At 47.5% G+C, this 26,310-nt stretch overlaps 1 protein-coding gene across 2 annotated transcripts in view; it reads right to left on the minus strand.

Annotated features, from left to right (window-relative positions):
• The window catches only part of NTRK3 (neurotrophic receptor tyrosine kinase 3), a 311,334-nt gene that overhangs the window by 161,617 nt on the left and 123,407 nt on the right, over nucleotides 1–26,310 (minus strand). For both annotated transcript variants that reach the window (XM_065906036.1, XM_065906035.1), the window contains exons 5-11: nucleotides 16,993–17,150; nucleotides 15,851–15,993; nucleotides 15,084–15,225; nucleotides 14,395–14,691; nucleotides 6,037–6,060; nucleotides 4,330–4,394; nucleotides 3,407–3,509 (exon numbers count right to left, since the gene is read on the minus strand). In XM_065906036.1, coding sequence (XP_065762108.1) covers nucleotides 3,407–3,509; nucleotides 4,330–4,394; nucleotides 6,037–6,060; nucleotides 14,395–14,691; nucleotides 15,084–15,225; nucleotides 15,851–15,993; nucleotides 16,993–17,150 — 932 coding nt within the window. The remainder of the gene's footprint in view (nucleotides 1–3,406; nucleotides 3,510–4,329; nucleotides 4,395–6,036; nucleotides 6,061–14,394; nucleotides 14,692–15,083; nucleotides 15,226–15,850; nucleotides 15,994–16,992; nucleotides 17,151–26,310) is intronic.

Raw genomic sequence — 26,310 nt, forward strand, 5'->3', positions numbered from 1 at the left:
TCAGAGTTGGGAGGTTTCTGGCACCCACATCTTTGCTCTTTTTTTTTTCTGGACTGGGATGCCCACTGGCAATCAAAGATCAAGGGTGGATGCAGCCTGGGGCATTTGCTAGTCATCCTAAGATGAGAACTAAATACAATCAGGTATAATAAAGACCAGAAAGATGCAGGCTTAATTCTAAACAGGGTCAGCCTTCAATACACCATCTCATCTTGCCTCTCATTTTAGCAGAACTTCTTTAGGTCACCTGACTTTAAGGAATATTTCACTGCCAACCTCATGGACATGCTCCTGTAGCTCAGCAGGGATGGACGAGGGCAGTTCAGGCTGAGAGAGGGGAGTGGGCGCTGGGAGAGGCTCCAAGGACAGCTGAGGGGAAGGCGCCGCCCTGGGTGCTGCCTAATCCATCCGACATGGGGACACGCTGTTCCAGAGACCGGATGACAATTAATAGGAAAAATCTGCTCCCACAGCACTGCCAAGCTTGTCGCAGGGTCTCAGCTGGTGGCGCGCTTCTTGGTGGGGAGAGCAGGAACGCCCCACTCTTCCCTTGGCTCAAGGCTCTGCTGTTTTCTCAGGTGATGGGAGGAAGAGAAAGGGAAGTTCCAAAGGTCTGCACAAGAAACAGCGCCAGGTCCTCAAAGCCAGGACTGCAAGCATGATGCTAAGACTGAAGGCTCAGGGACCTCCCTGGTAGTCTAGTGGCAGAGAATCCGTCTGCCAGTGCAGGGTACACGGGTTCGATCTCTGCTCCAGGAAGATCCCACACGCTGTAGATCAACTAAGCCCGCATGCCACAACTTCTGAAACCCAAGCATCCTACAGCCTCTGCTCTGCAAAAAGAGAAGCCACGTGCAGTGAGAAGCCTGTGCACCACAATGAGAGAGAAGCTCCTGCTCACTGCAACTAGAGAAAGCCCCATGCAGCAACAAGGGGACCCAGCACAGCCAAAGATTAATTAATTATCTTTTTTAAAAGAAGATTGCAGGCTCCAGCCTTACAGGATGATGGTTTATCTTCCAAACCTATGAAACCCTATTTGGCACATGGGGTACTGGCAGATAAAATGTCTCCAGTCAAGGTACCTGATCATGGGCTCCTCTTGTTTCATAAGTCATCTGGCTTTGGGCCAAGCTTATACATAGAAAGCTTTATAATTTGCCTGGGCACATATTTCTCTCGGACGAAGTATCTCATATACTTCAAGAAACACTGGTTTGCCTTGTTCGGACTTGTTCAGCTTAACCAAGAGCAGAAGAGGCAGGAGGCTTCTAGGAAGCCAGGCAGTCTGCCCCGTTTCCTACCTTTCTGGTTCTTTATGCTATATCTCTTGCTATATATCAGTGTTCTAGATTTATAGGACAGTCACGGACTCTTGAGAATATAATAGGAGCTGAGGATTAGTTCCTTTCCAACCCCACACCCCCATGCCATGAACAAACACTCAACCATTTGCATATAAATTCATTGTTGTTGGTGAGTCGCTCAGGCATATCTGACTCTTTGAGACACCGTGGACTGTAGCCTGCCAGGCTTCTCTGTCCAAGGGATTCTTCAGACAAGAATACTGGAGTGAGCTTCCATTTCCTTCTCCAGGGGATCTTCCTGGCCCAGGGATCAAACACTCGTCTCTTATGTTTCTTGCACTGGCAGGTGGGTTCTTTACCACTGAGCTACCTGAGAAGCCCACATTTAATTCAAGGGACCACTATCCCTGTGAATCTCATTTATGCTTTCCCCTTCAGTTCCTGAGTCCCCAGGTCAAGACCCCCACCACAGATACCAGCTCTGGTGTAGAAGTCATAAAAATCATCTTTCTGGACCCCATAATCTCATCAGAAGACTCCACCCTGAATCCTAGCTCAGGAACCTGATGGCCTGTCAAACCCTTCATCAGCTCTCCCCACCCATCTCCTATTAACATCAGCCATAAATGGAAACCCCAGCTGGGAATATATCTTGAAATTCAAGTTTCTGTTTAAGCACTGGTACCCAGCCTCCCTTGAGCCATTTGGTCAGATCCATCCTGGGACCAGGCAGATGGATGCTAATTTACCATATTAACCCATTTCGTGCGAGTGCCCTTAACCCAAGTCTTGGTGGAGAGCCATGTCTCAAGCCCGATCCCAGCGGTCATGGGGTTGAGTGCTCTGCGTCATGGAAACTGGTCAGCAGATTTAGCAATCATGATGCTGTTGGCATCATTTCTGGAACTCTGTATAGAGCTAGGGGCTAGAATACCCTGCATGGGCCCCTTTCAATGCCAGAGACTACCACCAACATCTAGCTCTCTGAATGCCTTCTCATCACAACTCCACGTATAGGTGCAGACAAGGGCAAAACCCAGTTACTCAGAAAGTCACTTTGTTTCAGGAGACAGGTAGCTAGGTATGAGCAGAGAAATGGGGGCAGGAGCCAGGTGGCCAGAAACCACGTATCCTATAAACAACAGGGGTCTATAGGCAGACAAATGAAAGCAGGGACCTTCAGACTGACAGGAAACCACACATTTTGGGTGATAAGGGCTCAAGCAGCAGACAAAGAAAGGTGGGGAAAGGCAGGAATCTCCTGAGTCTGTCTTCTCTTACTCATTGTGCTCTCATTACGGGACTGGGTTTCCCAGGTGGCACTATAGGTAAAGAACTCACCGGCCAATGCAGGAGACATAAGAGGTGCATGCTTGATCCCTAAGTAGGGAAGATCCCCTGGAGGAGGGCATGGCAACCCACTCCAGAATCCCACGGACAGAGGAGCCTGGTGGGCTACAGTCCACAGAGTCGACAGGACTGAAGAGACTTAGCATGCACACACCCTCTCATCATAACAAGATTAGCCTTACAGATAAGAAGTACTCATCATGCGCAGATGCCACGACGCATTTGATCTAAGCTAAACAGGGACAGAAGTTCCTCCTCCCCTCGGGAAAATGGAGCTGGGGTGACAAATCAGGGAAGTCTACCCCCAAACCCCTCCTTCCCCAGTGAATATTCTGCCCATTCATTTATATGCCCCTCATACCTGGCTTGCCAAAGAGACCCAGACAGATGAGATGAATCCCTCATCTGTCTGCCCGCTCTCCCTCTGAGAGTGTATCCTTGTTTAAATAAACTTTCACTTTACTTTCTTAACCTCTCTGCATCATCTTGCCACTGGCCCACTGAAGCCATGTTTTCAGTCATCACAGAAAAACCAAGTGGTCCACAGTCTGGTCCTCACAGACACCAACACTGTCTTCAGTCCATCATTACCAATAATAAAGGTGTAGACAGGAGACACCAGCCAGGGCCACTTAAGCCCACCACGAGAGACCCTCTCAGAGAGCAGAGAGAGATTAAAACAGCATCTTTTGATCAAAAGGAGCCATGGTTCCCCAATGCGACCCTCGCAAATGAACAGCCCACCTTACCTTTCATTCCAAATTTGGACCGTCGCCCATACTTGTTGATCATGATAAAGAGAACCACCAACAGAACACAGGCAAAAGCAGCAAGTCCAACTGCTATGGACACCTGTTAGGAGCCAAACAGAGACAGGCAAGCGCTGTTACTGAAAACCCGAGGCTCTTACTGAAAACCCGAGGGTGTGTGAGTAACACGCGGGCTCAGAGGAGAACAGCCCTATAATAGTAGCAACCGGAGCCCTCCCAGAACTTCAGAAAACTCCAGAACTTCTCAGATTGAGGGAAGTCTTGAGAAGACATAATTTACGAGGTTCTACTAACATCAAAAAATAAATTACCCAAATCGATTAGAGAAAACTTCCATGATTCAGTGTTCTGAGCCCTCTCAGCTGGGGCCATCCCAACAGACGCAGGAGGAAGCCTAGAGAGGCTTCTGTCTATTGTTTCATTGTGGTTTAATTAGCAAGTAAATCCTGCATCTTCACATTGACCTGCTTGGGGTAATATTCTTATCCATGAGATTCTAAAAAGACCTCTTTCCTTTCCTCCCCAGAGAAATCTCAGTCTCTGAGAGTGGGGTAGGGGCACCTCCCACCCAAGAAGATACCCCGAGCAACTCTGACTTTTATAAAAGGTTGTACAATTAGCAGCCCCTTCAAATCAGGCCCAGCTGGCTGCTAATGGAGTGGGAATTCTCAAACTCTTCTCTTCCAAGCCCCAGGGCTTAAAGCAGATCCTCAAAGACTTCCTCAAACAATGAATTATTATTCTCATCAGGTTTCAACCACCTGAGAGGAGGTCATTCATCACGGCTTCTTTATGCCACAGTTCCAAACAAGGGAGTGTTTGGAAAAGTTGACGGCTTAAAACAGAAGGCGGAAAACCACTGCATCAGTAAACACCTTTCTCTTGACCAAGAAGTGACTCACCCCAAAAGTGTCTTCCTCTGGTTTGTGGGTCACAGTGATAGGAGGGGTGGGGCTCACTTCATAGACTGAAAACCAACCAGAAAAACAGAAAAGTTAGTTAGTTTGCTGGCCACGAGAACCTCCCCCACAGTTCTTACCCAACTCCCAAACCTTCTCGAAAGTTCTTCCTAGAGAATATCCCTTGGAAGTCAGACTCTGTCTGATCTCTCCAGGCTTTGCAGGGGTCCCCAGAGACCAGACCCCCAAAGGCTCCCTGGCAGGTGTTGAAAGCTCAAGGACAGACTGCATAGGCATAAAGAGCCTTCACTCTCATCCCCCAATTCACATCCCAGAATAAATAGCCTAACCCTAACCTGGGCAACACGGGCCATGAGCTATTGGATAGATAAGAGGAAGGGAGATGGTTTGTGATCACAACCAGGGTCTGGATTCAGCCCATTGTGTCAGTGAAGGCAGCTCTGGCTACACACAGCTCCTCTCTGCATCCTTTATCCTGTTCCTTCTTTCTATGCCCTTCCTGGATCTCCTCAGTGAGATCCAGGAGGCCTGTGGCCCCACAAACTACCCTCTATTCATTGCCCTGAGGCAGATATCAGAGCACAGTGGCAGCTTCAGTTAAGCAGCAAGTTTATCTGACTAGGAAACACCAGGTCTTCCCAGCAAGGCCTGGAGGAGCAGCCAAGCCTCCCTCAGACCTCCATCTGGAATCACCAACTTGTCCAGAGACACCCCCGGTTCAAATTTCTCCAGAGGGATGTTCTGTGAGATGACAAGTCCACTAAGGCCAAGGACAAATAAAAGAATTACAGGTGATATTTACATCTGAGCCGAACAATGCATGTCCTAAAAAAGGACTGTCTGCTGTCTCAGGCCACACAGGAAGCTGAAATGACCTCAGCTGTCACTATTCCTCTCCCATGGGGGACAAAAGGAAAAGGAATAAATATGGGTTCCCCTACAGTCCATGAGCAAACTCCCAAATCCTTTGGGAGTTGTCTAGTCCTGGCCCCGAATCGCTTATAGACTGAGCCTCAATCATTTCATTCAAAGACAGATGAGCCTGTGGGAGACCTTGTCAGTCACAGCTCCACTCGTCTTGCATGCTCAGTCGCTTCAGTTGCGACCCCATGGACTGTAGCCTGCCAGGCTCCTCTGTCCATGGGTTTCCCAGGCAAGAATACTGGAGCAGGTTGCCATGCCCTCCTCCAGCGGATCTTCCTGATCTAGGGATTGAACCCATGTCTCTTAGGTCTCTTGCATTGGCAGGCAGATTCTTTACCACTAGCACCACCTGGGTGGGTTCTGGCCAAATTCCCTGGCTCTTGAAGCAGGTGACAAACACTAACATCACAGGCTCCACATTCTCTCTGCAAGAACAACTAGAGATGCTCAACACGGGTCCACCGGGGCACGTGAACCCCACATTCTTCCTAACACTACCTCTCTCTGTCTGGGTAGGAAGACCTGCAACATGGTCAGACCCTAGAAAACTGCAAGAAAACTGAGGCAGCAAGTGACCGTCTAAGAGGCATGGGCTTGGAACTGCCCAAGAAGAGTTTCTACTCTCCTTTCACGGTTCACTCAGATCCTGTCAGCGGCCATGGGTCTGGGGATGGTGATAACACAGGAAAGAGGGCTATCTGGACTCAGTAGTCACCACAGTATCAGAATAAATCACTTTCAAAGCAAAAGGTAAAAGAGACTTACAAGAGACAAAGTTATCCGTGCTCTCTGCAAAAAAAAGACAGAGATAATTAACAAACGTAATACAAATCAGAACAACCTCGCTCTATCTTCTTCATAGCTATGACCTCTCCCACTCACCATGATCCCCTGTTGCCCTAGCAACTGAAAGCTAAAACCCTTGGCATGTCAACCCTCCCCCCATACCCTTTTACTCTTTAGAAGGTGATCTTCCAAATAAAGGAATAAGAGCTAAAACTCCTGGGTTTCAAGAGAGGTGGCCTGGCCCACCTGGAGACTAGAAACCAAACCATGAGACGAAGAATTAAATCTAGACTCCCCGTCGCACCCACAGCCTTCCCTCAGGTGTGTTGGGGATTCTGGTGGAACATTAGAGCCCAGAAGAAATGCTGCAGGATGGGCTTCTGTGATCTTCCTGGGAAACGCCAGCTATGATCTCAAGATCACAATTCCCCAGTTTTAGAGTTTATTCTAGTAGGTCACTGACACATGCTTGGGAATCCCTCTAGAATCTATTTTCCAGATGAAAATGTGTTATTGAGTCTTCAGCCTTTAGAAACGATCACCTAATAATGAAAACCAATCATTATTGGGCATCGATTATGAGATGGGTGTGTGCAAAATGCTTTATGTAACACATCACCCAATCCTTATACCCACACTGGGAGATGGGTAGCATTACACCCTTTCATCAGGAGAGTAAAAAGACATATAGAGATCAAGTGACTAATTGAATGTCACTCATCTAAGAAGGGATACACCTGGATTCAAGCCTGGGCTCGGAACCAGTTTATCAGAGATTCTCAAACTTCAGCCTGACACAGAAACATCCAGGAGATGACCACTACCATCCTTCAACAGAAAGAATGAGGGCTTCTTGGAGAAATGCATAATTCCGGGGCTGGGGAAGAAAAAATAAAAGGTGTACCTAGAACACCTTGTGGTATTGAAAAGCAAGAAAGCATACAAAAATTATTAGGGGAAGGAAGAAAGGATGCAGGAGCCACCATGAGGGGTTTCCAGTGGCCAAATTGGGGATGATTTGAGCAACAGAATATAATGACAGTCATAGGTTGTTATGAGCTGAATTATTTATTTATGTTATGAGCTGCCCAAAATTCATACGTGGAAGTCCTAACCCCTAGTACCTTAAACTATGACTATATTTAAAGATAGTGTCTTTAAGAGGTAATTAAGTTAAAGTCATTAGCAACCTAGAGGGATAGGTGGGATAGGAGGGTGGGAAGGAGGTTCAAGAGTGAGGGGACACATGTATACTCATGACTGATTCACACTGTTGTATGGCAGAAGCCAACACAACATTGTAAAGCAATTATCCTTCAATTAAAAAAATAAATATTTTTCTCCCCTTGCAAAAAGCTCAGAAAAAATAAACTCATTAGGGTGGGCACTAATCCAATATGACTTGTGTCCTTATAAGAGGGCATTAGGATATAGTTTTACGGAGGCAGATGAAGACACACGGAGATGACAACCACCTGCAAGTCAAGGAGACAGGCTCAGAAAGAACCAACCCTTCTGATACCTTGATCTCAGACTGCAAGTCTCCAGAATTGTAAGAAGATAAATTTATGCTGCTTAAGCCATTTAGTCCCTGACACTTTTTCTCATGGCAGCTCTAGCAAATTAACACATGGATTGTAATTCACAGAACAAAATAAATACCCATGAGTCCATACTGATATAAGAAGTAATTTAATCAACAAATGAGGAAGAAAAAGAAAGCTCTTCCTTACAATAAAATTCCAATTAATAAATAGAGAGGAAAGGATGGAACTAGAAAAAAATCACCATTGACAAATGGCACGTTAATATTTGATTCAGGCAAGAATCACCAATGAATGCTAAAATTAATATGTGAAAGAATGATAAGAAATGACATTTATAAAGCTTCAAAATATGATGCTTATTAATTACAGAAGGGAAGAAAATTATCACTTTGCAGTGGAGAAACCTGGCAGACACCATCTTGACCAAGTGAGAAAGTTAGCATCACGGGTAATAAGAGGTACAGACATCATGTACCCCCAACACGATGCACTGAAAGGGTACAATATTACTTCCGCGGTGCTCTTACCAAAAATGCATACCTGGCATTCAACTGTGAGAAAACGCCAGGCAAACCCAAGCTGTAGGATGGCCTACATATAACTAGTGAGGATTCTTCAAAGGACGCAGATCATGAAAGACAAAGAGAGGTTGAAGAACTAAGAGAATACGGTAGCATGGCAGCCAAATGCAACGTATGATCCTGGATTGGATCTCAAGAAGAGAAGGACAACTGATAAAATTTAGATAAAGTCTGTAGATTAGGTAACAGGGTTGTATCAGTGTCACTCCTGGTTGTGATCACTGCACTGTGATTATGTAAGACGGCGACATTGGGGGAAGCTGGGTGAAGGGTGTAAGAAAGTCTTTTGTACTCTTTTGCAATTTGGCAGGGAGGTGTAAATCCCAAACTATTTCAAAATCAAGAACTTTAAAAAAAGTTTTTAACTTTAAAAAAAAAGAAATATGGATTACTGGTCCTCACCCCAGAGTTTCTGTTTCAGGAGGTCTGGAGTGGGTTTTGAGAATTTGCATTTTGACCAAGTTTTCAGGTGATGAGGATGCTGCTGTTCCCTTTGAGAACCCCTGCATTGTAGTACAGCTCCTCCTGTCACAAGCCTACCACAGCCTGAAAGCAACAGCTCATTCATTCATTCATCATGGACCTTCTATTTACCAGGCATTTGCCTAACTAAGCCTTCAGTCATTGCAGCTGTAGCTCCATTCTCTAACTACCTGTGGAGAAAAGGATGCTTTCTATAAGGAAGGAGTCCTTTAAAGAAAATTCTACATACAGTAAATGCACTGGTAATAGATTTCTTATTCATCATCTGTTGTTTCAAGGGACAGAAATATAGCTTTGCCCAAATTCCTGAGCATGCCCTTCATACCCCCAGCCTCTTCAAGTGACCAATTACCTGCTTTGGGAGGAAGATGGGGGTCAAGGGACCCTAGCTGTGACTTCAGAGAAAAGAGATGTGCCAGATCAACTCATAGTTAAAACTGATTTACATATTTCTCATAAGGCTTTTCTTTATTGGAAAGTAGTCTCATGTCAGCCAAATGTTTTGGCCTAATCTGTGAACCCTGTAATCTCTCAGTGAGTCTATGAATGCTTAGCCTGGAGACATGTATTCACCCAGGAAACACATGAGACCTGGAACAGCAGACCTCCAGGGTTCTGTTTAACCTGTGGGAGGACTACTTGAAACTTCACCCTGGAAGAGGATGGTACCCAAGAGTGGTCCTCGTCTCTGCCTGCACCAGCAGGCTGGGAGAACAACTGGACTAGTGTGCCAAGGCAGCATCTGAATCCCAAAGGGGACCGGGCACAAATGGAAGGCATCTGTCTCCTCCAGATCCCAAACTCCTCAAGAAAAACTCAGTGGGAAAAGCCAGTGGGGTCCAGAGAAAAGAGAAGAGAGGCGGCAGCTTGCATCCAGACAGACAGAGATGCACTGAGACGTGATGATGTGAAGAGATGGCCTGGCTTCAGATGTGAGGACGGAGAGGGAGCTGCGCCAGGCGTCCACATGCGTGGCCCACCCCGCCCAGACGGCCACACGCGGCTGCCCCCTCCGCGTCCCCAGCGCCGGCAGGCTGGGAGCACGTTCTAGTCTCAACAAGTTCCTGAGGGGAAAGAAGCCAGCCTTGATGCCGCTAAGGGCGTTGGCACAATGGTGTCTCCCCTTGGTGGTACCCGGGGCCCTGAGGGAATTCTGGTTTCTGCTGTCACAATGAAGAGACTTCCTGGCCAAGTGAAAAACGGAGAATTCAAGAGTTATGGCAGCTCACTTGTTCCTAAATGTTTTGTCAGGTATTCACAGATATTCGTTGCAGGAGTGCAGGCAAACACACATACACACACATGTGCATACATGTGCATGCACACATAAATAGACACATATATGCACACATACACTCGTACACATACATACATACACATAAGCACATAAATGCACACACATACTCACACATGAACATTCACACGTGTACAAACACATACACATGCGCGTGCACACCCCTTGCACACATATACACACACATACATGCACGCACATAAAAACACACATGCATACATACATGCACACATGTACACATAAACACACATACAAGCACATTCACCCATACACACATGCACACACATACACATACACACACCTCCCTTGCATACACACATACACACACATACATACACACATACATACACATGCATGCATACCATGCATACACACATACGTGCACATACAGGGACACACACATAAAAACATACATTCTTTCATACATACACAAATGCGCGCACATACACAACATACATACATGCGTGCATGCACATTCGCCCATACACACATACAAACACATACACATGCACGCACACACACACACACCCTTGGCAACATTTCCCTTCCTATCACATCATTATCTAAGGATCCCTCATGGTGACCTTCCAGGTACCACCCTGACCCTAACATGATCCCCAGCCTCCTCTGACACTCAGATCCCTGATTCCTCACAGTCCCACTCTTACACCCAGATCCTTTTTGGTGGCCCCTCCAAGATCCTGGAACATGAAAGAAGATTCCATGCTTCTAGAACACATCTTCCTTTCCAAGGACTGGCTCCTACACTAAGGCTTAAACTCCAGGCGGAACATTCTAGTGCTTTCCTGGAAATGCAGAAGGAACCACCAACATTTGCATAGGATGTGAAGCTTACAAAAAGCTTTCCCAGAACATTTTCATCTCAATGTCCTGCTCGGAGAAAATCCTCTGATCTAAGCCTCTGCATCTTCAGACGTCTCCACTCAGTGTATTCATTTCAATCCAATCTCTCCTGTGGGCCTCGGACCCATGAACAGTCAAGAAAGAAGACCCTCACCTTCAGATCTCCATCCCCTCCCCAAACAAATCCACTTTCAGTTGTCCTTGGGTGTTTTTTTAAAAAATTAAAAATACAAACAAACTAGTTCTGCTCTTACTCTGTACCAAGCACTGTGGGAGATATTTTAGGCAGTTTGATCCAGTGTCTGTGAATGAATCTTCACCACAATCTCTGAGGCAGAAGCAAGAGGGCTGAATAAATTGCCTGAGATCACAGAGCTGATGGGCAGCTGAGCAAGAATCTGAACTCTGGCTTGTGACTCCATAACCGCCACCTTTGATGAAACTGCCTGAAGATGGTCTGTTAGAACTTCCCAGCTTGATTACAGGGTGCCTACCAATTCTAGAACTCCTGAACTCAACTCCTTAACTCTCCACCTGGAATCATGGCCAACAGCAGCTGAACCATCCCTCTGTCCAGACATAGAGCAAAACATTTGGCAGACATCACTTCATTCATCTTCGGACTATTCAGGCAGCAGCTCCGGTTACCATCCCCATTTTATAGATGAAGAAGCAGAGGCATCTCACGCCCACCGTGTGCCAAGCCCCATTCTAGGAGCTGAGGCCACCTCTCCAGTAGGACCACAGATGCAGTTTGCACCGCAATCTGTCTGATTTCAGACCTTGGACTCTTAACCTCCATGCTTTGCTGCCTGGAAGCGAGACGGGTACAAATGACAAATACAACCTGCCCACCACTTTACAGCAAGGGAAGATTAGGAACCCACCAAGAGCCTTTGCACCCAGGGCTCAGCAGGGGTGCAGTTTACTGCCTGCGTAAACCAGATAACCGACTCTCCTGAATGCCTAGCTACTTTGTCACTGACACGATTGGCCCATCTCTTCCCCGTCACTGCTGTTTCATCATCCAATGATTCCTTTACGAATAAGCAAACCTTCGCACAGGATGGCCCTGGCAGGCTGCGGGTGAACGGTTTGCTTCAAGCTCCTCTGTGACTCCACCCTCTCTCCTGCCTCCTCGGTCCATCACGTGCCACGCCAGCAGTTGGCAAATAAGAGCATCTGAATTTTCAGGGTGGGAGGGCTTGTTAAGACACAGACTGCTGGGCCCCACCCCACAATTCCTGACTCAGTAGGTCTGGGTGGGGCTCTAGGGTTTGAGTTCTAACACCTGCCCAGGTGATGTGGACGCTGCTGCTCTGGGGACCGCTCCTTGAGAACGACTGGCCTGATTAGAGTCAATAGGTGATAGGGGTGTCCAGAGGTGATGAGGCGGGGCAGCTGTGTCTCTTGGAGACAGAGAAGGTGTACGTATGGCTAGGAGGACACAGAGAAGGGCTTCCCTCCCAGTGGGAAAAGCCATGCCCCGCACCATTCCACTGCTTCTGCTGCCCCACGGCCAGCACACCCTCTGTAGACAGGAGCCGGAGTGTCTTGCCCCACCTCTCAAACATTCAAGGGCTCCCCCTCTCTCCAGACCCCAGGAGTTTCCCTTTGAGAACAGAAGCATCACTTGGCAGGGGCTTCACTCCTCACTCATGAGGGAGTGGAGAATCTCCTCTTTAAAAAAAAAAAAAGAAAGAAAGAAAACATGCATTGGAGGATAGTTGCTGTACAATGTCCTGTCAGTTTCTGCCACACAGCAGAGTGAATCACCATACGTACGCACATATATCTCCTCTTTTCTGGGTTTCCTCCCCATTTAGGTCCCCACAGAACATTGAGCAGAGTTGTCTGTGCCGTCCAGTAGGTTCTCATTAGTTATCTATTTTATACCCAGTAGAGTATACATGTCAACCTCAATCTCCCAATTCATCCCACCTCGCCTTTCCCCTGTTAGTGTTCATACACCTCCCCTTTAAAAACAGAGTCCATTCTCTAATCACCAGATGGGCATGAGCAGGGCAAAGGGCCACTCCAACCCTTAATGCCAACAAAGCCTAGCCTGATGTTACAGTCCTGAAAAGCAAAGCATCTCAGCATCTAAAGCTTGCTGCTTCCACAGTGCCAACCAGGACTCTTCCAGTTCTTAAAAAGCCCCGTGTGACCCACGGTGGGAAGTGTCCTGAGGCCCTTTACTGGGTATACTAGGAATGATGATGGAAGTGTCAGACCATATGGGATGGCCAGGGTCTCAAGCATTGGCACATTCTCAGTCCTCTCCTGAGCGACGGTGTCATCACTGCTCCACAGAGCTCCATGCAAGAATTTAGCTTCCCAGGCAGTCTTGTCTCTCCAGAGTGTCTCTCAGTGTCTCCAGAGTTCAAGTTTCCTTGTGCTAAGATTTAAAAGGCCCCTTGGAGCTGCTCCATGATGGTTATCTGTATGTTGTAAAGTCACCTTCACATAAGCAGATGCTGCAGCGTTAGTCCTCCTCTGCCGTGTGTGTGTGTGTGTGTGTGTGTGTGAGCGCGCGCATGATATCAGTCTTCACTGATATCTTTACTGATATCTGCTTTACTCTTTACCTCATTAGAAGCCTGGATTTCTAGGAATTGAAGGCTGAGAGGTCCTCTAGCTTGTTCCCAGCAGAAATCAGCAAGGTCATCAAAGATACATGACTTCACTAATAGAAACTTATCAGTTGCCAAATCTACCAAGAGATGCTGCAGCCACTTTCACTAAACTCTTGGAGTGTTTTCTTCTACTCCAACTTCAAGAAGATATTGGAAATATTCCAGTCCAGACAAAGACAGACTCCCTTCCCAAATATTCAAACAAAATTTTTCATTATTTCAATGACCTCTCCTTCCCCCACCCATCCACTGGAAGTCAGCACCATTCAGGTTGAGGGCATCAGGAACTCCCCACCCATCAACTCACCACAGCATTAGAGGAAAGGAGCCACAGGCCTGGGAGCCTCAACTCCAGGCAAAGCCTTGCTTCTACCCAGCAAGTGGAAAGAGATTTAACTTGTCTGTTAAATGTGTGGGTGAATCAGAGAGACCTTGAAGCCCCTTACATGGAAAATCATCAAACCATCATTAGGTACCAAAGCCTGAGACACACACTTTGTCTACTTTAAGTTATTTAATAAAAGTCACAAGATTCTTATGGGAGCAGTACCATCATGCCCATTTCACAGATGAGGATATTGAGGTAATGATCAGGCCCAGAATCCCCCAACAAACAAAGGACTGGGTACAAATTCCCCACCATTCCAACCCAGTTCCCAAGTCCCTACTTACTCTACCATGACACCGTATACCCTTATATGCATAGCTGTGTATTTCCAAGGGGCCTTGGTTTTTACAGTGACCGCTAACAGAAAACAGAGACTGTATCTAATTTATATAAAATTTTGGTGGTGGCCGAAGATGCTGCAAAGTGTGTGTGGTTGCTGGTGATGATGGTATCCGTGTTGACGCTGCTTCACCCTCAAGCCCCCACACCCCGACCCCCCTGAGCGCTGGAGGGATCGGCCACCCCAGGGCAGTCCCACCCTCACCTGGAAAGGGCTCCTTCAGGAAGTGGCCATTGATGGTCTGGTTGGCGGTGCCCAGGGGGTTCTTGGCGATGAGGGTGTAGTTGCCGTTGTTGTAGTGGGTGGGCTTGTTGAAGAGCAGGCAGCCCTCGGAGACCTCACCCTCCTGGTAGTACTCCACGTGGATGATCTTGGACTCCCGCAGCGGCTGGCCATTGTGCAGCCAGTGCAGCGTGGGCGGCGGGTTGCCGCGGACCACGAACTCGATGCAGTGCTCCAGGCGCAGCTCGGGCTCCTCCAGGCTCACCACACGCGGGGGGTCTGCCAGGGGACAGGCCAGCTGAAGCCCAGGACACGGAACCTCCCATGTCCTGGAGCAGCCTACCAGGAGCTGGGGCGGGCAGCCCAATTCTTCATGCATGCATGCATGCTCAGTCATGTCCGACTTTTGCAGTCCCATGGACTGTACCCCACCAGGCTCCTCTGTCTATGGGATTATCCCTGCAAGAATACTGGAGTGGGTTGCCATTTCCTTCTCCACTTCCCAACCCAGGGATCTAGCGTCTCCTGCGTCTCCTTGCCCAGTACTGCCCCACAGGAGTCTTTCTGCCCTCCTAGTGGACCGGGCCCGCTGCAGTGGCCCCACCCCAGCCCAACCTCCTGTGCCGAGATCCCCAGGGTCCCAGCCACCCTCCACAATGGCATCCACTCACAGTGGACAGTGAGGGCCACGCTGGCGTTGCTCATGCCCACCACGTTCTCAGCGATGCATGTCAAGGTGAAGCCGTTGTCCTCACTCGTCACATTTACCAGTGTCAGGTTGATGGCATGAACGTTGGTCCAGTTCAGATTTGTCTAAAACCCCAAGAAAACAGACAACCATCAGACATATAAAATAAGCTCCAGGGATATATTGTACAGCACAGGGAATAGAGCTAATATTTTATAAGAACTAAAAAAACATTTAAGACTGTAAATTTTAAGTTACATATACTTTACCACATAAAAATTTTAAAAAAGATTCAAAACAGAAAAATCAGATGATGGCACCAAAACCAAGACAATAATCAGTTTCCACAAGCTTCCCCCAACAAACTCCCCAACACCTTCAGGAATCAAAAGGAAAGACGGGCAGAAAGTGAAAGAGGGCTATCCAGTGAAGGCACGCTGACCAAAGGCAAAGCTCTCTACAGTCAAGAGCTCAGGTAACCCTCACACTTACTCTATGAGGTGCATGGCAGCATTATACCCATTTCACAGATGAGGAAGGTAAGGTACAGAGGTGTTTATAGTCTGCTTAAGATCAGTTTGGCCAGAAAAAGTTGTGGCTGGGTAAAGCACCCAAGTCTCCGCCTTTCTTCTTGTAGAAAGAGGACCGCAAACTTCCCCTCTTCCTCTTTCTTATTCTTACATCTCTTGCTTCTCTTCACGATTCAGCTCAATAAGACTAATAGGTGACGGGGCCCAAGGCCACACCTACCTGGTGGGTGTTGATGGACTGCAGGCCCGTGACTATCCAGTCCACATCGGGCAGGGGCGAGCCCGAGCCGTTGCAGGTGATGACGGCATTGTCACCCTCTCGTACGGTCAGGTTGGCATGGCTCACACTGATCTCAGGAAGGTCTGGGAGGGAGGACAGGGCAGGTGAACAGAAAAGGAAGAGCTTGTGACCAAAACTCTGTCCATGAGGGCAATGGTGGCACTTCCTGCTTTGTCTAATAATGACTCCAACACAACCTGCTTGACCTCTTAAAAGTACCCCAAGTCTCAGAAGCCTCACACCAGCTCCAGACATCAGATCTCAGGACGTAAGCCCATGCAGCTTTTACTGGTGGAGGGGATGGCGGGCAGGGTTGGAGGGGAGGACAGTTGCTCAAGGCATGCAACTCTAGCAATGACATCAAATGGCACCTTCCACTTTGGGCACTGGCTCTCAAAACTTTGATCCACTTCAGACTCCCCTGGGGAGCTCGCTAGAAATTCACATTTCCAAACTCATCCCCAGACACTCTGATCTCATAAGTCAGAGATGAGTGATCAGGCCCACACATCTGCTTCTCTAAAAGTCCCTTAGACGTTACTAATAAAGGAGACCTGGAGACCACACCTGCACCTGCACTCCTTCAGGTTTGCTTAATAAGAAACTGACAGGGTACAGGGACTCTGGTTCGATCACAAATAGGGCACATGTAACCCTTTTCTGCATCCCTGAAACCAAGAGTCCCCAACCTCCAGAACCTAATGCCTGATGATCTGAGGTGGAGCTGATGTAATAAAAATAGGAATAAAGTGTACAATAAATGTAATGTATTTGAATCATCCCCAAACCATGCCATCCCCCACCCTCCGTCCAAGGAAAAACGGTCTTCCATGAAACCAGTCCCCGGTGCCAGAAAGATTGGGGACTGCTGCCTGAAGCCAACCTTCCCACAGCTGGTTCATGAAGGGACAGGATCAAGCAGGAAGTAAGAGGGGAGCCGGATCCACAGCCAGTGTGGAGAACTCGAGGCTGGGAGGGCAGTGGAGACGGAAAGCCCTGGCTTCCTCTACTGACGTGCCGCACCATCCCTGGGGTCTGTGGGAGGCCGGCGTAGAGCCAGCCAGGCCGGGGGCCTCACTCACCACACTGGCTGATGTTCATGCGGAAGAGGGGCAGCTGGGAGCCATCGGCGCCGATGCAGTAGAGGTTCTGACTGTTGAGCTTAGCCTCCCCCTGCTCCTGCCACAGCTGCATCCAGCGGATGTCACAGCTGCAGTTGAAGAAGTTCTGCTCCAACCTCCTGTGGGCGAGAAGCGAGGGAAGGGAACCCCTGAACCAAGGGAGGCCCCGGTCCCTCCCAGGGCCCTGAAGCCAAAGGCCCCCCACCTGCTCCTCAGACTCATGAGAGAAGGCATTTGGCAGCGTCTCTAAAGAAATATTGAGCACCAAAGAATTGATTTTTTTGAACTGTGGTACTGGAGAAGACTCTTGAGAGTCCCTTGGACAGCAAGGAGATCAAACCAGTCCATTCTAAAGGAAATCAGTGCTAAATGTTCATTGGAAGAACTGATGCTGAAGCTGAAGCACCAATACTTTGGCCACCTGATGCAAAGAGCCGACTCATTGGAAAAGACCCTGGTGCTGGGAAAGATTGAGGGGAGGAGGAGAAGGGGACAACAGAGGATGACATGGTTGGATGGCAGCACTGACTCTACGAACATGAATTTGAGTAAGCTCTGGGAGAGAGTAAAGGGCAGGGAAGCCTGGAATGCTGCATGCAGTCCATGAGGTTGCAAAGAGTCGGACACATCTGAGCGACTGAACAACTAAAGAAGTAACTTCATAGAAGTTCACAAATTTATAGTTTCTAAATGAATAAACTTATTAAAAAGAAAATCCATTCCACTGAACTCATCTGGCGAACAGACCTTTTAATTACGTCATTTTGGGAAGCTCCTATCCTCAAAACCCTCCAAGCGGCCTCCCAACTCATCGAAAGTCAAAGTCAAAGGCCTATGGAATTGGCACCACACTCTGTCACCTCTCATCGCCTGCCTCACCCTCCCCTCCTCTTCTTCAGCCACACTGACCTTGCTGTGGGTCAAGGTCAGTAGGGTGACCTCCAGGCTCCTACCTCAGGGCCTTTGCACCTGTTGTCCTCTCTGTCTACAGAGTTTGGACCCAGAACATATCTGTGAGATCAGCTCCCTTGATCTCCTATGGCCTTCTCTGCCCACCTCTGTAGGAAAGCCACCCTCAACCCATACCCTCACACTGCCTAGGTCCTTGCCTATTTTCTTCCTTCTAGGATTTGTCACTGCCCAGCATCAGTTTAAATATTTATTTGCTTGCTTGGGAATTTGGGACTAGCAGATGCAAACTATTATACATAGAACAGATACAGAAAAAAGTTAAAAAAATAAATATTTATTTGCTTTATCTCCCTAAATAAAAATTAAATTCCATCAAAGTCAGAGACATTGACTATTAGGTTCACTGCTGTATTCCCAATACCTATAACTGAGCCTCGCACTTAAATACCTGTTGAATGAATAAAAGGAGGAAGAAAAATGGAAGGAAGGTAAGTATAAAGGAAGGAGGAGGCTTTTCTCCTTGGAGTGAACGTGATTAGCCATTTCCAACATTTTCTCAAAACCCATCTTGGGACTGTGAGGCAAGCAGAAGTAACACCATGGCAGGCAGCTTAGATTAGGAGCAGGCCTTCCTACTTCTGGGTGGTAAGATTATCAGGCCACCTGGATACAACCAATCAGCTTTCGCTTAAACACTGACCGCTGTTCGCCAATTAGGAAATTAGGAACGGGGCGGAAACCCCCGGGAAAGTCCCGCGTGCATGAAAGTTTTGACCAATGAAATTGCTTTGCAAACTTGTAACCAATTCACTTAAACCAACTACCAACGGCGTGTGCCCACCCTATAAATTTGTGTAACAGCTTGGGCTCGGGGCTCTCTGACCTGCACCACTGGGTTGGATGCAGCAGGAGCCCTGACTCGAGTCAGCAACAAACTTCCCTTTTTGCGAGTTGCATTGTCTTGGAAGCCTTCTCTCTTCCCGCTCGGGGATTCGGACATCAGGCGTAACAGGACCAGCTTGATTCTTTCATAGATTCAACAAAATCTTTAATAAGCACCTCTTCCATGTCTGGCTCTGGAGTGAGTGCTATTTAAATGGAAATGAATAATCAGTCCCTGTTTCCTGGGAGCATTCATCTTGGTGAAGAAGACCATCTAATGGAGGAAGAGTCAAGCTCAAGGCCTTCCTTCTCCACTCACTCACTTTCCTTGTGACTTAGAGGGGGTCACTACCCCTCCAGAAGGGAGTTTTTAGCAGACAACTGAGGGGTATTAGCTGATGTAAAACTCCTGAGGTCAAGGGCACCTGATAGATCAGAATGCCTAGATTGCTCAGGGGAACATGATTCTCTTTGTGGGCCAGTATGGGGATGACTCTGTTGATGCCCAGAGGGAGGGGTGCTTGGGTAACTGCACTAAGATAGGTGGCAAATTCCGAAGTAGTGAAGCAGGCATCAGCATCAACCAACTTTCAGGCGAAAAGAAAAAAAAAAAAAAAAAGGGAGGGACTTCCCTGGTGGTCCAGTATCCAAGACTTCGCAATCCCAATGCAAGGGGCCTGAGTTCCATCCTTGGTCAGGGAACTAGATCACACATACCGCAACTAAACACCCTGAATGCCACAACAACGATCAAAGATGCAGCACAGTCAAATAAATAAATAATATTTAAAATAAAAGAAGAAAAGAGAGGCCTTTGGGGGCAGGAATCAGTGTTTTCCAGCCAACAGGACAGCAAATGTAGCATGTCAAACACTCCCGTGTGATATCCTCTTGGTCTAAAAGTACCTGTGATTTTTCTCCACACACCATACTCATTCAGCAAAGGAGATAAGAACTAACTTTTATCAAGCATCTGCCTCTCACAACTACATTTGGAGATAGCCAAGTCCCATCACCACACAGATGAGGGACTCCCCCTTTCATGTTCGGAAGAATCAAGCCATGCGCTCAAAGTCCCTCCGCTGTGTGTGGCAGTGAATTTATGTGCTCAGTCATGTCCAACTCTTTGCGACCCCAGGGACTGTAGCCTGCCAGGTTCCTCTGTCCATGGAATTCTCCAGGTAAGAATACTGCAGTGGGTTGCCATTTCCTCCTCCAGGGGATCTTACCAACCCAGGGATTAAACACGTCTCCTGTGTCTCCTACACTACGGATGGATTCTTTACTTGCTGAGTCATAGGGGAAGCCTCAGGGCCTCAAATTTCAGCCTGTTGGAGTCCAAAAGCCATGCATCTTCCTCACCATCTATCACGGGCAAGGCATTGCTAGACAGGGGATTCTAAGAGGAGTAAGCAGGACCTCTGACTTTGGGGGCTTGTGGAGGGAGTGACTAGGGAAAAATTATAGGGCCTGTTACTGACTGGACTATGAAAACAAGAAAAATAAAGTTGCACCATGGCAGAGAGCTTGTGTCAAGGAGCACCAGGAAATAAAGCTGGAAGGACAAGTGAAAGCCAGATGGCGGAGGACATCCATGGCCACATCAAGAAGCTTGAAATGCATCCAGAAGGCAGTGGGAACCACTGGAGTCCTTGTAGTTGGACAGTGATGTGAACAAAACTGTAAGAAGAGCAATCCAACAATGCTGGACAGGATGAACCAGAGAGGAGGCAAGCTGGAGCCTGGGACATGAGTTAGGACATCCGAGAAACACAGGGTCACGGTGTACAGTGGGGAAGTTTGTACATGTCTCAAAGTGCCCAGCCAAAGGGAGGAGTAGAGATGAAATCCAGCCTGCACACCCTTGAGCAGACCTGGCACCAGGTATGGGCTCTATCCACCCAGAAGAGGCATCTTTTCTCAGGCACACGCAGGCACCATCCAGGCTGGCAGGCTCCAGGTCGGTGCTCTCCAACTTTTTGGTCTCAGAACTCCTTTTCACCCTGATAGATGACTGAGGGTCTCAAAGAGCTTTCAGGTGCATGGTACTTATCATAATTTACCATATTAGAAATAAAAATTGGGAAAATAATTAAAACACAAGAATACATTAGCAAAAACTCCACTGAGCATCAGAGGAAGGATGTTAGCATACATCACATGGCCACTAGAAAACTTCTTTGAACAAGGGAGTGAAAAAGGCAAATAACATTGCAGGATTATTATGAAAAGAGATTTAACCTTGTGATCTGCCAGTAAGGGTCTTGGGGATCCCTGGGACTCTGGACCACCATGAGAGAACTGCTGCTCAGTTACTAAGACCCTGGAATAGAGAGGTAAAAGTTGGGGACTTCAGTTCAGTTGCTCTGTCGTATCTGACTCTTTGCAACTCCTTGGACTGCAGCACGCCAGGTTTCCCTGTCTATCACCAACTCCCGGAGCTTACTCAAACTCATGTCCATCCAGTTGGTGATGTCATTCAACCATCTCATCCTCTGTTGTCCCCTTCTCCTCCTGCCTTCAATCTTTCCCAGCATCAGGGTCTTTTCAAATGAGTCAGCTCTTCATATCAGGTGGCCAAAGTATTGGAGTTTCAGCTTTAGCATCAGTACTTCCAATGACTATTCAGGACTGATCTCCTTTAGGATTGACTGGTTGGATCTCCTTGCAGTCCAAGGGACTCTCAAGAGTTTTCTCCAACACCACAGTTCAAAAGCATCAACTCCTCAGCACTCAGCTTTCTTTATAGTACAACTCTCATATCCATACATGACTACTGGAAAAACCATAGCTTTGACTAGACAGACTTTTGTTGGCAAAGTAACATCTCTGCTTTTTAATATGCTATCTAGGTTGGTCATAGCTTTTCTTCCAAGGAGTAAGTGTATTTTAATTTCAGGGCTGCAGTCACCATCTGCAGTGATTTTAGAGCCCCAAAAAATAAAGTCAGCTACTGTTTCCACTGTTACCCCATCTATTTGCCATGAAGTGATGGGACTGGATGCCATGATACTAGTTTCTGAATGTTAAGCTTTAAGCCAACTTTTTCACTCTCCTCTTCCACTTTCATCAAGAGACTCTTTGGTTCTTCTTCGCTTTCTGCTATAAGGATGGTGTCATCTGCACCTCTGAAGCTATTGATATTTCTCCCAGCAATTTTGATTCCAGCTTGTGCTTCATCCAGCCCAGCATTTCGCATAATGTACTCTGCATATAAGTTAAATAAGCTTAGTGACAATATACAGCCTTGACGTATTCCTTTCCTGATTTGGAACCAGTCTGTTGGTCCATGTCCAGTTCTAACTGTTGCTTCCTGACCTACATACAGTTTTCTCAGTAGGTCGGTCAGGTGGTCTGGTATTCCCATCTCTTTCAGAATTTTCCACAGTTTGTTGTGATCCACACAGTCAAAAGCTTTGGCATAGTCAATAAAGCAGAAGTAGATGCTTCTCTGGAACTCTCTTGCTTTTTCGATGATCCAGTGGATGTTGGCAATTTGATCTCTGGTTCCTCTGCCTTTTTAAAATCCAGCTTGAACATCTGGAAGTTCACAGTTCATGTATTGCTGCAGTCTGGCTTGGAGAATTTTGAGCATTACTTTACTAGCATGTGAGATGAGTGCAATTGTGCAGTAGTTTGAGCATTCTTCGGTGTTTCCTTTTTTGGGATTGGAATGAAAACTGACCTTTTCCAGTCCTGTGGCCACTGCCGAGTTTTGCACATTTGCTGGCATATTGAGTGCAGCACTTTCATAGCATCATCTTTCAGGATTTGAAATAGCTCAACTGGAATTCCACCATCACTAGCTTTGTTCAGAGTGATGCTTCCTAAGGCCCACTTGATTTCACATTCCAGGATGTCTGGCTCTAGGTGAGTGATCACACCATCATGGTTATCTGGGTCATGAAGATCGTTTTGTGCAGTTCTCTGTATTCTTGCCACCTCTTCTTAATATCTTCTGCTTCTGTTGGGTCCATACCATTTCTGTCCTTTATTGTGCCCATCTTTGTGTGAAATGTTCCCTTGGTATCTATAATTTTCTTGAGATCTCTAGTCTTTCCCATTCTGTTGTTTTCCTCTATTTCTTTGCATTGATCTCTGAGTGCAAAGTGATCTCTTTCTTATCTCTCCTTGCTGTTCTTTGGAACTCTTCATTCAAAAAGATGCATTCAAATTTGGAACTCTGAATTCAAATTTGGAAAACTCTGCATTCAAATTTGGAATTCTGCAATCAAATTGGGGAGAGTCAAGGGGAAAATGGAGAAGACATCATAAAGGAAGAAAAGGTCAAGTCTGGTGCTTCACTGGAGGTAGAAGAAAAGGAAAGAGTAAAATACGACCCCAAGGTTTTATGCTCCAGGGCAAGGAAAGTAATGGTGGAGAGAAATGTCTTTGGTTGAAAGAAGAGAAGAAATCAGTGGAAAGGAAAAAGGGAAACATATCAGGGCTGGGGTAGGGGGCAGGGCCAGGGGGTGGGGTGGGGAAGGGAAAGTCCTAGGGCAGGAAAGTGAGAGATGAAGTTAAGGACCCTTGGAGGGGTTTGCCCTGGGGTTAAGGTAGATGCGTCTGCAGCAGCTGAGAAATAAGAGAGAAAATAGAGAAAATATAGACAGGAGAAAACCAGAGAGGTTTCTTCTGGAAGGAAGAAACTGCCCAGCCTGCTTGGGGGGAAGGGACGCGGAGAACTGGTTGGGATTCACACTGCAGGGGCTGCGAGGAGAGGCCTGTCAGCCCTGTTGGAAGGATATTGAGGGTCCAGATGCTGGAATATATGCAAACTGAACCAGGTCAGCCTGATTTTTCCCAGTTGCTTACTTGACAAGATGTGGTCATTCATTATTAAGTAGCTGTAAAAATCCAAATTACCCACCTGGGTGGAAAACACTAGACGAGTGAGAGGCTTGGCGGGCTGCTTCAGGTCACATGCGCTTTATTCAGTTCTGGCTCTTGTCTGAGTCCTGCACTACTGTGCTTCCCCACATCTCAGGAGTGTCCCCCAGAAAGGAGGCTGATGCCTCAGCACCCTGAGGCTGGCAGGAGGAGCTGATGAGATATGTGGGGCATGGCTAAGACCCTGCCGGGCATGGGCACGCTAATGGCTTATTTATTTCCATCCCTCTTTCTCCTCCAAAAGGCAAGCACCACAAGACTTGTTCCTTTCCTCCAACCCCGGGTCTCCCGAAAACTTCAGAAGAACCCTGAGTTCTTCCCCCATCCCTCTGGACCGTCCTCCTGGACAGCGAGACATACACACAGCAGAGAGCATGCTGAGACTCAGAACAGTAGTGTAACAAGCATCTCACAAGCAAATCCACGGTCATCTTCACAATCTGATAACAGAGTCAAACAGTGCAGTGGGGACTTTCCTGCTGGCTCATGGGTAAAGAATCTGCCTGCCAATGCAGGAGACATGGGTTCGACCCCTGATCTGGGAGGATCCTGCATGCGGTGGAACAACTAAGCCCAGGCGTCACCAACTATACAGCCTGTGCTCTCGGGGCCAGAAACTGCAACTACTGAAGCCCGAGTGCCCTAGAGCCCGTGATCTGGAACAAGAGAAGCCACCGCAGTGAGAAGCCCATGCACCAAACCTAGAGAGCAACCCTCACTCGCCACAACTAGAGAAGAGCCCGCGCATAAGGAAGACCCAGCATAGGCCCCAAATAAGTTAATTAATAAGATTATTTTTTAAAAAAACAAAAAATCAATGAAATGGACCAGAAGCAAAGAAGGGCAAGTCCTGGGTCTAAATGATCCAGTCTGTTCTCCCACCCAGTCCAGCCTGGAGCAGTGGAGCCTTCAGCCAGGGCTTCAGGGACAGACTCCTGGAGCCTAAAGCCAGCCTTCCCAGGCTCCATCAATAATGCAGGCAGCCCCATGAATAATACAGCAGCAGCTGCTTCAGAGCACAGATTACCAACACCCAGCCCTTGCCCCAAGATGGCCCGGGGCCTAATTGCAGGGCCCCTGGGGCTTCCTGCAGATTAACTCAGCCTCATCTGAGTCTGTGCACACAGACACTTGGCTGAACAGCCAACGCCAAGACTGGGTGTTTAGCAAACACTGATTCCCCGCCAGCCATCACTCTGGTCTTCTTCTCCCCTCCGCAGTATCAGTGCTGTGGGTGGCAATCCTGGTGCCAGGTAGTGGAAAATGGGGCAGAGACCCAAATCTGTTGTCACAGGAGAAAATGTGCCCAAAGGGCACCTGAAGATGCCAACAGCCCGATCGTAAAAAATGTACCCGAAGATCTGAGTTGAGCCAGGTGTGTCAACTTGGGGGCCACAGTAGATTGAAGAGTGTCTCCTCCTCGACCAAAGCCTTAAGTCCCAGTCGTTGTGAATGTGACCTTTATGGAAACGGAGTCTTTGCAGATATAATCAAGTGAAATCATGAATGAGATCATGCTGGAATACGGTGGGCCGTAAACCCAATGACCGGTATCCAAAGAAGAGGAAGGAAGGACAGGACTTCCCCAGTGGTCACTGCAGGGAGCATGAGTTCAATCCCTGCTCAGGGACATTTCACAAGCCATGTTGTGCAGCCAATGAAAGAGAGACAGAGAGAGAGAGAGAGAGGAGGGAAAGATCAAAGACAAAGAGATGGGGAAGATGGCCACGTGCAGATGGAGGCAGAGACTGGAGTGGTGCTACCACAAGCTGAGGACCACCAGAGGCCACTAGACACTGGAAAAGGCAAGGAAGGGCTCTTCCTAGAGCCTCTGCAGTGTGTGTATCCTGCTGACACTTTGATTTTGGACTTCTGGGCTCCAGAACAGGGAGAGAATCATTTTCTTTTGTTCGAAGCCACCAAATTTGTGGAAACATGTTAAGGCAGCCCTAGGATATGAAGACAGCAATTAACTTCATTCTGCAAGGCTCTGTTTTAACTTCTACAAAAGGGAGTAAGTGGGTTCAATCTTCTTTCCTCACAGTTATTGTGAGGATTAGTGATGATCTATGTTAACCTGCTTTCTGAAGTTATAGGGGCGATAAAGAGGTCAGGTTATTATTATAATAACAGTATTATTAGTCTGATTGTTTATTTACTTATTTTGCTGTTGTTGGTTGCTTAGTCACTAAGTCATGTCTAATTCTTTTGAGACCTCATGGACTATAGTCCACCAGGCTCCTCTGTCCATGGGATTTCCCAGGCAAGAATATCTGAGTGGGTTACCATTTCCTTTTCCAGGGGATCTTCCCGACCCAAGGACTGAACTCAGGTCTCCTGCACTGCAGGCAGATTCTCTACCACTGAGTCACCTGAGAAGCTTATTTATTTATTTAGGCTGTGCCGGGTCTTCATTGCTGCACAAGTTTTTCTCTAGTTGCGGTGAGTGGGGTCTACTGTCTGGTTGCTGTGTGCGGGCTTCTCATTGTGGTAGCTTCTCTTGTGGTGGAGCAGGGGCTCCAGGCTGCTCAGGCTTCAGTGGCTGCAGCTCACAGGCTCAGTAGTTGTGGTACATGGGCTTAGCTGCTCCAAGGC

Source organism: Muntiacus reevesi, chromosome 15 (genome assembly GCF_963930625.1).
Source record: "Muntiacus reevesi chromosome 15, mMunRee1.1, whole genome shotgun sequence".
In the NCBI taxonomy this organism is placed as follows: Eukaryota; Metazoa; Chordata; class Mammalia; order Artiodactyla; family Cervidae; genus Muntiacus; species Muntiacus reevesi.